Source organism: Cibotium barometz, chromosome 44, assembly GCF_041138505.1.
Source record: "Cibotium barometz isolate CiBa-2024 chromosome 44, ASM4113850v1, whole genome shotgun sequence".
In the NCBI taxonomy this organism is placed as follows: domain Eukaryota; kingdom Viridiplantae; phylum Streptophyta; class Polypodiopsida; order Cyatheales; family Cibotiaceae; genus Cibotium; species Cibotium barometz.
This window is the reverse complement of record NC_141089.1, coordinates 5,854,356-5,866,798: the sequence shown is the minus strand read 5'-3', so window position 1 is coordinate 5,866,798 and position 12,443 is coordinate 5,854,356. Positions and strand designations below refer to the sequence as shown.

The window sequence follows — 12,443 nt, the reverse complement described above, 5'->3', positions numbered from 1 at the left end:
TACTCCCAATTCTTCTAGGCCAATCCCTTGTCACATGTACTAAAGAGAAAAATGAGACAAGGATGCACCTCTAATAGCAACAGAAACAAGCATGAGGTTCCAAATACCTTTCCTGATCTTGAGCATCCTTGAGCCTGACGCTAGAGCAACACTGACAGCACCCAAACCCTTGTTCCCCATACCAACCGAAGCCCATGGATGTCTAACTTCTGGGTGTATTGCTAGAGCTTGGCGTATGCCTGGATTTGGGTTTTGTTCTCTGAGAGGCCTAGTGGGAAACCCTTCGTATGAGCAATCTGGTCACTTATATTAGCTTTGTGAAAATATAACAGCATTGTCGTAATGTCCATTAGTCTCTTCACATTGTTCCAATAATTATCAGGCTGTGTTAGATATGTCCATTAGGCAAAAAACATTTCGTGAACATATTAGATTCTTAAGAGAGGGATTCACGGAGCAATAACTGACGCTAAGACTTGACTTTTGGGTCATGCATGTTCACAACCTTCTCAATTTAAAGGTGTGTTCGGTAGCTTTTATATACTTGTTTGCAACTAATGGGTGCCATTCTTATATTGCACCATCATCAGAAACCTCTTACGATTGTGCAGGAATGTATGTGCCCTGCCAATACAATGGAAAATATGTGGTTTGGAGGATGCAGCTAAAGAGTTTACATTTTCAGAGATGTATGGGACAATGGATGCGATGAATACCAGAGTGGTTCACGTGACCTTTACCTCCATTGAGGAGAGGAATTTGAAGGAAAAGTTTACCTTACAGGTTTCCCCTATGCCAGTAGACTGATAGTTTCATGCTCTTGATGTGATGAGTTTTATACTTCTAAATCTCTGCCTTGAGAGCTTTATTGACTCATCTTTTTACTCCTTGCAGGTCTTTCATATGAAAAACCTGGAAAAAGCAGCTCAAGAATTTACCTTGAATGTTACAGCTGAAGCATTTAAGATTGACATTGTTGTTAGAAACCACAACTCTCAAGAGGAGGCACCTGTGCCTGGTGGCATTGACTTTGGCACTGTGAAGGTGGCAGAGGACTCCTTGAAGACTTTGGTTCTCCAGAATAAGGGTAGATATACAGTTTCATTCAAATTCTGCATGAAAGGCAGCTTCTCAGAAATATTCACGGTAACTCCAATCGAGGGAAGCTTGGAGCCAAAAAAGGAGCAAAAAGTAAGTCAACAAAGTTGTTTCAGTTGTGCTTCAGAAGAATAAAGAGAAGAAAACAAAGATAATACAAGGAAAAAGGCCAGAACAGCTGCTAAATTCAATGAACTACTGTTTCAAATTAGTGTTTTTTTTTTTTTTGGGGGGGGGGAGGTGGGGGAGGAGGAGGGGGGGGGTGTGTGGGGAAGATCCTTCTATTAGTTAAAGAGAAAAACAGCGAAAATGGCTAAGTTAAAATCCCTTCCCAAAGGGGAAACGCCAGTCAAGATGAACAAAGGGGAGGATGCACATGCATTTCATTCAAGAACACAATTTGTAAGTGGTGTTGCCATAGGAGGTGCAGAGCCCACATCATGCTCAAAGATGAGGTGCGTGTTTTCTAGTTGGTAGGCTAGCTCCGGGAACTTCAACAAGGTGGTTGGTGCCAGCCGATTCTCTCAGATCTTCTGCTGGCTGGTCTTGGGCAAGGCCTGTGTCACCCATTGATGCATCATGAAGTCGCCAAGGTAGGCCCACCACCAGCACTGCGGTCCACATCATGAGTTCTGACACTCTCCCTTGGTAGTAGTTGCAGTTTCCCTAGCTCATGGAGAAGGTGGTTGTTATAGTTGCCAGGTCACTTCGCAGTAAATTGTTCTTAGAAGCCTGTAACTGGTGCAAAAGAACCCAAAGTTTGTTGGGTGCTTAAAGAAATCCCTGAGATGGAGGCTCAATTGGTGATGAGAGCACAAAAGGCCAGACAAGGTGAAGTGAGCACACTAGGAAAAGAATGGGGGCCAGTCAAGGTAAAAGGGCTGCCAAGATGGTCCGAAGAAAAGAAAGAGGCACCAGCAATCACAAGGCAACTACAAAAGATGAAAGAGGCGGTACAAGAAAAGAGGCACATTGCGAGAACGGGGTGCTGATGGAGAGACCACAAAAGTGGTCACAATGAGAGGGACAACACACAAGATGGAACGACACAATGACTATAGGATTCAATGAACAAGATGAGAGATGACAATGATGACCCGAGGGATAGCTGAGGAATCATTTTAATGGTTCCTACGGGTGGTACGGGGGAGGGGGGGGACACAACGTGGGCGGAGGGGAGAGGCATCTCTCCCCGCACCCCGTCACACGGCCGACAGACAGCCCTAGCCTAGTACCTCGCCCATTGTCCCCCGGCTCAGGCACAAGGGTGAGGCGCGGGCGACTACACCTCCGGGCATGACCCCTCGATGGTATGCTTACCGCTTTCTGAGAAATTCTCTTGAAGAACAAGAGAATACGAAAGGAGGCCCAATGCTGGTAGGATGACAACCATAATGTTGGTGGACTTGGTGTCATCTCCTATCTTTTCCAGATGCCCATCGGGGTGACAATGTGGTGCCTTCAATGCATAAAGTAAAAAATACTTAAAGAACTTATAGTAGCCAACTAAAAATAGTGTAATGATGAAAAAATGGTCTCTTCTCACACACCTCGATCCTTATTTTGGTGAGGCATTATGGCAATTTTCCTTGATTAGATGTCCCAAGTGGTTCAATCAAGGACTCTTAAGAAATTGAAGAACAGAAGGTAGAAATTGGGAACGATTTAAGACATTGAAGGAAGAAAAAGGGGAAAGAAGAGAGGAGAAGAAGAGAAAAGGAGAAGAAGAGGAGAGAAGAAGAGGAAGGAAGAAGAAGAGGAGAGAAGAAGAGAATCAGGGGGGAAAAAACAAAACCTGAAAGTTGGGCGACTGCTTGATTGGAGAGGTTTCGAGGTTTTTAAAAACCGTTTCGAAGTTTCAAGGTTTCGAAAGCTAGAAACAAGTTTTTTTGTTATTATGAGTAGTACATATGTCTCTAGAGAGTCCACCTGGTGCACGAACTCGGCCAATCACTGCCTTGTATAAGGCCATCACACCCCAAATCTTGTCGTGCGAGATGCAGCTCCTGCAAATGTCCTTTATGGGGGGGATCGGGGGGGACAAAATCCAACACTTTGTGAAAATCCACAAAGCAATAGGCTGTATGCTTGGTTCAACTCTTTTTTGGGACAGGCTGAAAATTTGCAGAGGTCTTTTGGAGGCCCAAACGAACTTTGATTTGGACAATTCTTGGCTTGGGAGACTCGGGAAGAGGCGAGGAATCCAACCGTGAAAAAACATTCCGATAAATTTTTCTGCACAGGCGGTGCCGTCGACAGTGGAAGGTTGCAGAATTGAGCTGAGTCATCACCATATGGGCGGCACTGGCAGATCAAAAATTTGATTTGGGGGTTCTCTAATTGAGTATCTTGCCAGCTGTTGTATGTAAACGTCATAGTGGAGTAGTAGGATGAAGAGGCGGCGCTGGCTATTTGTAGGAGATGGGATGCCCCTTTTTGCTTTGCAATGGTGGCATCTAAGTCCCACTTCTGCTGCAAGGCATGGTTGAAGGTGGCACACTAATGCCCACTGCAGGCGATGGTGGCATTGCTGTGCTTAAGAGCTACAACCCATAAAGTCCATGCGGGTGCTACCCGGCTGTACAGCTACAGTCGCCCAAGTACATAGAGAGCAAGACCACCACAGCAAAAGGTCAATTAGGAGTCCACGCAGAAAAAAAAGAACACAACATGTTTTGCTCTCCACGAGATATGGCGAGCTCCAGATGATGGGCAGGAGTGCCTGCTCTTACACCAAATATTGGGATCACCTGTAAATTAGGGTCAGCAACATACAATAGACACGTAGTAGCAATCGTGAGCAAGCTTGAGAGGCCCACAACTCAAGATGGATATCTCATATAAATGTACATGAAACCGATCCCGTCAAGTGGGAATAGACTCCGTTGGACACCCACACGCGTAATAGCACAACTTAATATCAGAATTTGAAATGAACAACTTAATAACAACTGGAATTTGAAATGAAATAAAATGAAATAGATGGACACCAGCACTGGGGCCAGAACAGGCCGACCCCCCCCTCAATATATGATATATTATTGGGAGTATTTAACAAATACAATACACCATGGGTTCAAAGAACCAGATGATGTCCATGTACAAATGAATACAGTACCAAACAAGAAGCTCGAAGTAGATATTCGAAGGAGATTGACCACTTGAGTGGTCCAGTCTCTACGGTCCTGTGCCTTCACTGGACTCCGTGGAGAGCGCCCCACTGGTGTTCCAGGACCACGCACAAACAGGCGCTCCCGTACTAACGCCTGGCTCTCCCGATCTCGGCACCTTTGGACCGCGGTTCTCCAAAAACTTGGACTACCCGGCACCGAACGGGTGTTAGTCGTAGAGACAATCCCTTATCAGATTTACCACAAAGTTCTTTACTTAAATCTGAAATTCACTTGTAGATTGCAGATGGAAGACCAATACCCATGGTGTCTGTGTGCAGCTACTTGAGAGGGACACCAAGGTGCAGCAGCATGTCGTGAGGAGTAGTTACCTGGGGAAAAGTATAGCCTCCTGAAGAAAGGAGATGCCGCCTATGTAAAGGAGGCACAACCGCCTGCAAAGGAAAACAACCACCCGCTGTGCAGGACACAGCCACCTTCTGTGGAGGAGGAGGAAGAGGAGGAGTCGCCTGGTTGTAGGAGCACAGCCGCCTACTGAAGGAACAGCAGCCACATACAGAAGGTACAGCCGCCTGAGGGAGAAGCAGCAGGAGCCGTTTGTATGCAGGGTACAACCGTCGCCTGCAGAGTAGGAGTAGTACACACAGCGGAGGAGCAGCCTGTATGGTCGCCTGGCTGGAGTGGAGAAGAGGCAGCCATCTGCTGGAGGGGACTACTACCTGCTGGAGGAGGCGGCGCAGCCTATGCAGCCTGCAAAAGAGGCAGCACAACATGTGCAGTACAAACACCGCCTGTATGTAGGGCACAACTGCCACCTGTATGCAGAATCGCAGGTTGATAAGCAGCCGCCTGGGAGCAGAAGCGCAGGTTGAAGTGCAGCCGCCTGGGAGCAGAAGCGCAAGTTGAAGTGCAGCCGCCTGGGAGCAGAAGCGCAGGAGAAGAAGCCGCCTGAGGGATCGTGGAAATGATCGCCGGTTCCTCTTTACGAAGGGTGGTAGCCTCTATTTTGTAGATGTTGGAGGGGAGTTAAACAATTACAGCTAGCCGGCTCCCCACGTTTGCATGGGGGGCGGCCAGCTTCATGGTGGCGTGGGTAGATGACCATGCACCCACCCCCACATACACAAGAATTAAGTGTGGCTCCCAACCTTATAAAACAAAAGATTAGAAAATAAACTATTAAACCAACATGTACAATACACTTACCACTTGTTTACACGCAACAAAACTCGTTAGAAGACAGAGCAAACTTCATGACTCACTGGCAGGCGTCCCCGCTCAGTAAGTGGCACGTCAAGCAGGCAAACACAAAAATACAAGTCATGCGAAAACAGTTTCAAACAAGCAAAACATGAGTGCATGTGCAAATAGTATCATGGACATATCTCCCGTTCATGGAACAAGTACAAAATATCTGTCGGACACAAAAATGGCACGACGTAAAACATAAATCCTGGTCTTCCTATGGAGTGACAGTCCCATAGGTAAAACACAGTTCCAGGCACGAGCCACCCTATGGAGTGACAGTCCCATAGGCAAGACACGGCATGAATACTGGCTCTTCCATGGCGTGACAATCCCATGGATAGAACACAGTCCAGGTCATACACGGGTGGCACCAGTCTGGCTCCCATCCATACGACACCATCTTGCTAACACACGGGTGGCACCAGTCTGGCTCCCGTCCATGTCAAGCAAAAATACTGGCCTCTTCACATGAGACACCGGCCTGGCCTCAAGTGAACGAGACACAAAACTGGAGATGGACAAAATGGTCGGCCAATTGGTGACATCCCCCAACTGAAAAGCCTCAAGATATGCTTGCAACAACTGTGGGTAGTCAACAAAATAATCCTCATTTACCCACTTTGCATCAATAGGCAAATAATTTTTGAACTTCACAAGGTATCTCCTGGAAAGCTTTCCTGCAGGTACCTTTCTCTCCTTGTGAGAAACAATCTGTTCTGGCTGGAAATGATAAGCTGATGAAAACTCAAGTTTAGTATCCATGTTATCAAATAAAGCCCTCCAAAAGAGGCTCGTAGTCCTGGGATCTCTTTTCCCAACAATGGATTTAGGCATACCATGATGCTTGAAAATATTAGCAAGAAAAAGCTTTAGCATATGATCAACTTTAATGGTTTTCTTGACGGTCAAGAAATGAGCTTGCTTGCTAAATCCGTCCACAATGGTCCAAATAGTATCATTCCCATGCTAGGACCTAGGCAAGTCCATAATAAAATCCATAGTAATACTTTCCCAAGGTTGCGAGGGAATAGGCAATGGCTGAAGCAAACCTGGAGGTTTTTGCCTGTCAAATTTCACCTTTTGGCAAGTAATACATGCACGTACATAAGCCTCAATGTCTTTTCGCATGCTTGGCCAAAAGAAATCTCTCTCAATCATGCGTGTAGTGGGCATGATACCTCTATGACCAGCATAAGGTGGAACGTGACATTCGTCCATAACCTTTGGGCGCAAATCCTTCACCACACATAGGCAATTATCCTTCATAAGATAACCCTCGTTGATAACATAAGAGGCATGTGAATGACCAGCCATCAAATCAGTCCATATATGGCAAAAATCAGCATTGAAATGATACAAATTTCGCATAGCAGATAAGTCCCCATGAGAGGCCACTAAGACTGTAGCTACATAAGGCCTCATCTGCTACCACATTTTTCTTTCCTGGAGTATGCACAATCTGAAAATGAAACATGGAAAGAAAGTTTGCCATTCTCATCTGCTTCTCTGAAAGCTTTGTTTGAGATAGAAAGTATCTCAAGCTTTGATGATCTGTCTTGACTACAAATTCAGCCCCAAGCAGATAATGTTTCCATATCTTTAAGGCATGAATTACAGCCAAGAGCTCTTTCTCATAGATATCCATATGAAGCTCAGCATCATGCAAACGACGGCTCTCGTATGCAACTGCATGCCCTTCTTGATTTAGGACAGCTCCTATACAATCGCCACAAGCATCACATTCTACTACGAATGACTTGTGCAAGTAAGGAACAATCAACACGGGTCCACATATGATAGCATGCTTGAGCTGCAAGAAAGCATCCTGTTCTTTTGAAGTCCATTTGAAAGTGGTTTTCTTCTTTGTGAGATCATGTAGAAGAGTGGCTATCATAGCAAAATGTCTTATGAAACGCCTATAATATGAACATAGTCCCAGAAAACTACGTACTTGATGTACGTTTTGTAATTCTGGCCAATTCCGGATGGTCTCTATCTTTGTAGGATCCATTGTTACTCCATCCTTGGATACAATGTGTCCCAAATAATTTATCTCTGAAAGGAAGAACTCACTTTTCTTGGCATTAATAAAAAGTTTATGCTTCCGCAAGTCTTTGAACACTGTAACCAAATGAGTTCTGTGTTCCTGCTCATTCTTGGAGAAAACCAAGATATCATCAAAGAATACTCCTGTGAATTTGCGATGGGGTCGGAATATCCCATCCATCATACGATTAAAAGTGGCAGGAGCATTGGTGAGACCAAAAGGCATTACCAAAAATTCATATAATCCAAAGGCTGTCCTGAATGCAGTTTTATGGACATCTTGTGGCACCACTCGTATTTGGTGATAACCACTCTTCAAATCAAGTCGGCTAAAACAAGCCGAACCATCAAGCTTATCCAAAATGTCATCAATACGTGGAATTGGGAATCTGTTCTTGATGGTAAGCTTGTTTAAAGCTCTATAGTCCACGCACATGCGGAATGATCCGTCCTTCTTTTTTAGACTTCTCAGTGAAGTCCTCATCGCTAAAAGCAATGTCAAACTGTGCCACAAATGCTAACACTTTGGAAGCATCATGCTCTCCATGAAAAACATCAAACTTAACAGACTTGTTACCTGCTTTAAATTCCTTGAGCTTTCTGGCATGAGGCTCATGGTCCTCTCTTTTTCTTTTCCCTTTATCCAACGGGGCAGCCCTATCTGCATGGGCTCCATGGGCCATCATGGAAGTTTCATGAAGCACGGTGGCATGTGCTCCACGAACTTGAGAATCAAATGCATGTGACTTTCCTGCATAAGGCAATGTCTCTCCATGAGACAACTCAGAAGGCAAAGCTCTTTTAGTAGCTGACCTGTCACCCCTACCATGGGATACATATCTGAATGCATGTGACCTTCATGCCCTCCATGAGCACTAGCATACATATACCTGTCAAGCTTTGTGTCTTGTGGAGAAGATGCATGACGAGAGGTGACTGTCACCTCTTCCTTTTGCATAAAAGACCTCAACCTTTGAGATGCGGGATCTCCATGCTTCAAGCGAGGTGGATTTCTGAATTTCAGCTCTCCATCTTCCCCCTCTTTGATGTCACCTTTGCGGAGGAGGTAAGAAAGTGCCAACTCCCTTGGCTTCTTGCCTACTTCCTGTGCCATGGACTCAAAAGTCACATCTACCATTGCATTAGCTTTCCTTGCTTCAATGGCACTTTGCACGTGGGGATCTTCATGCAAAAATTTTAGCTCTTGCTCTTGTGCTTGCAAAAGCTTTCTCATATGCTCCATTTCAGCCCTCATTGCATCAGGCTCTTCTTCTAGCATAACTGTCTTTCCTCGAGACAGTTGTTCCTTTGAATCACTATCATTTACCCTTTCAAGGGGTTTGTGTCTTCCTCGCAGAGCATTAGAACCATGCGAGGCACTTGATGGGCCTCTCGAATTAGGCACTTCCAAAGGGTTGCCTTGGCTGTCCATTGTGTTAAGTGTGCTAGAAGCGGGGTGTCCAATACACAGGTTCGTTTCCCGACTAAGAAGAGGGAAACAAACGTGCTCTGAAGACTGATACCAATGAAACCGATCCCGTCAAGTGGGAATAGACTCCGTTGGACACCCACACACGTAATAGCACAACTTAATATCACAATTTGAAATGGACAACTTAATAACAACTGGAATTTGAAATGAAATGAAATGAAATAGATGGACACCAGCACTAGGGCCGGAACGGGCCGACCCCCCCCCTCAATATATGATATATTATTGGGAGTAATTAACAAATACAATGCTCCATGGGTTCAAAGAAACAGATGATGTCGATGTACAAATGAATACAGTACCAAACAAGAAGCTCGAAGTAGATATTCGAAGGAGAGCGACCGCTTGAGTGGTCCAGTCTCTACGGTCCTGTGCCTTCACTGGACTCCGCGGAGAGCACCCCACTGGTGTTCCAGGACCACGCACAAACAGGCGCTCCTGTACTAACGCTTGGCTCTCCCGATCTCGGCACCTTTGGACCGCGGTTCTCCAAAAACTTGGACTACCCAGCACCAAACGAGTGTTAGCCGTAGAGAGAATCCCTTATCAGATTTACCACAAAGTTCTTCACTTAAATCTGAAATTCACTTACTTGTAGATTGCAGATGGAAGACCAATACCCATGGTGTCTGTGTGCAGCTACTTGAGAGGGACACCAAGGTGCAGCAGCATGTCGTGAGGAGTAGTTGCCTGGGGAAAAGTATAGCCTCCTGAAGAAAGGAGATGCCGCCTATGTAAAGGAGGCACAACCGCAAAGGAAAACAACCACCCGCTATGCAGGACACAGCCACCTTCTGTGGAGGAGGAGGAAGAGGAGGAGTCGCCTGGTTGTAGCAGCACAGCCGCCAACTGAAGGAACAGCAGCCACGTACAGAATGTACAGCCGCCTGAGGGAGAAGCAGCAGGAGCCGTTTGTATGCAGGGTACAGCCGTCGACTGCAGAGTAGGAGAAGTACACATAGCAGTGGAGCAGCCTGTATGGTCGCCTGGCTGCAGTGGAGAAGAGGCAGCTATCTGCTGGAGGGGACAACTACTTGCTGGAGGAGGCGGCGCAGCCTATGCAGCCTGTGTAGCCTGCTGATGATGGCACACAGTAGCCTGCAAAAGAGGCAGCGCAGCATGTGCAGTACAAACACCGCCTGTATGTAGGACACAGCTGCCGCCTGTATGCAGAAACGCAGGTTGATAAGCAGCCGCTTGGGAGCAGAAGCGCAGGTTGAAGTGCAGCCGCCTTGGAGCAGAAGCGCAGGAGAAGGAGTTGCCTGAGGGATCGTGGAAATGATCGTCGGTTCCTTTTTACGAAGGGTGGTAGCCTCTATTTTGTAGATGTTGGAGGGGAGTTAAACAGCTATAGCTGGCCGGCTCCCCACGTTTGCATGGGGGGCGGCCAGCTTCATGGTGGTGTGGGTAGGTGACCATGCACCCACCCGCACACACACAAGAGTTATGTGTGGCTCCCCACCTTGGCCTCTATGTGGGTGCCCACTTTTAAGTGAATGTGAACATACAACCTTATAAAACAAAAGGTTAGAAAATAAACTATTAAACCAACATGTGCAATACACTTACCACCTGTTCACACGCAACAAAACTCGTCAGAAGACACAGCAAACTTCACGACTCACTGGCAGGCGTCCCCGCTCAGTAAGTGGCACGTCAAGCAGGCAAACACAAAAATACAAGTCATGCGAAAACAGTTTCAAACAAGCAAAACATGAGTGCATGTGCAAATAGTATCATGGACATATCTCCCGTTCATGGAACAAGTACAAAATATCTGTTGGGCACAAAAATGGCACGACGTAAAACATAAATCCTGGTCTTCCTATGGAGTGACAATCCCATAGGTAAAACACAGTTCCAGGCACGAGCCTCCCTATGGAGTGACAGTCCCATAGGCAAGACACGGCACGAATACTGGCTCTTCCATGGCGTGACAATCCCATGGATAGAACACAGTCCAGGTCATACACGGGTGGCACCAGTCTGGCTCCCGTCCATACGACACCATCTTGCTAACACACGGATGGCACCAGTCTGGCTCCCGTCCATGTCAAGCAAAAATACTGGCCTCTTCACATGAGACACCGGCCTGGCCTCAAGTGAACGAGACACAAAATTGGAGATGGACCAAATGGTCGGCCAATTGGTGATAGTACACCACACCAAGTACAAGGATAAGTATTCCAAATGATAAGGACACTGGCTAAGAGAGTGTCCCTATGCACAAGGGAAAAAACCTCCTAAAGAGGAAAAAAGTGCCCCAGCTAGTCCAAGAGTGTTCACATGGCAGCCCATGACATAGATGTCTACAACTCCTTGTCCTAGCGTTGAAGTCCCCAAGAAGGAGGACTTCCCCCAACTGTGAGAGCATAATATCCCCATAGAATGGTAAGCATGGTTATTGGCATGCTCTGTAGCATAAGGCAAGGGGCTTGGTGCAAAATAGCAAACAACAATGTGTATGACTCTGTCCCCAAAAAGCTGTAGCCGCACTCAAAGGTACCATGCGTCTTCGTCCTTCCGGACAATGCTGTGAAAGAAAGAATGATATATTAAGTATCTACTAAAGACCCAATGGGCCTATGAGACCAAAGTGATACAATAATGTCCATGGCATATCTCGTCATTGAACGGAAAATAAAATAGAGCAAATCCAAAATATCTTTTTGGGGTGACACATAACTCTCCATGGAAATCTGAACATGGGATAACAGGAGCATGAAACATGAGAGGAGCATTAGTCCCCAAAAGATGATGTACCACTCTCCAAAGTATCAAGCATAAAGCTAATGAGTGTGGCGAGGTCTCCCTGAGCTACGTCATGTGGAAATGGCGATGGAGCATGTCCTAGATCTAGAAATGAAATGAAATGATATATTAACGTCTCTAAGAGGCCATAATGGCCTATGAGACCAAAACAAGCGTACATCTGAAGTGGGTGTCTCATCAAAGAGAACAACCAAACCGACTATCTTACAATTATAAGAACTGTAAGTAGGACTCCTAGATGATATTGAGTAGAAAATACTAGAAAATGTATATCAAGTAGATCCATGTATGCTGATCAGTTGAAGTGCTGCCCTCTCCTCAGATCAAATATCTCCGCCATGGCGCTATCTAGAATGGAGAGGTCGTAGAAGCGAGGTAGGCGCCTCCGATGCTGAGCAATAAGTGCTCTGATCTGGCGATGGTGAGGATGCCATGGTTGGGATCCTGGTGGGCATGGCCAACGAGCTTGACATAAGACGATTGCTCTATCAATGGTGACTCCTTGGGAGTGTGGCTGGTGTCTTGATGGCCCGATGGAGGAGGTATCAGGAGGTGTGTGGGCTGGGCTGCTGGTGCTGCTGCTGGTGCTGAAAAAGTCTGTCAGGATCCTCTGTCTAGGTACATCATGGCTCGGTCTCCTGTCTGCGAACAGGGTC

The 12,443-nt window shown here is 46.2% G+C and overlaps 1 protein-coding gene across 3 annotated transcripts in view; it reads left to right on the top strand.

Annotated features, from left to right (window-relative positions):
- The window catches only part of LOC147612894 (uncharacterized), a 224,838-nt gene that overhangs the window by 154,447 nt on the left and 57,948 nt on the right, over positions 1–12,443 (top strand). For all 3 annotated transcript variants that reach the window (XM_086782164.1, XM_086782165.1, XM_086782167.1), the window contains 2 exons: positions 612–783; positions 895–1,191. In XM_086782164.1, the coding sequence (XP_086638290.1) occupies positions 612–783; positions 895–1,191 (469 nt within the window). The remainder of the gene's footprint in view (positions 1–611; positions 784–894; positions 1,192–12,443) is intronic.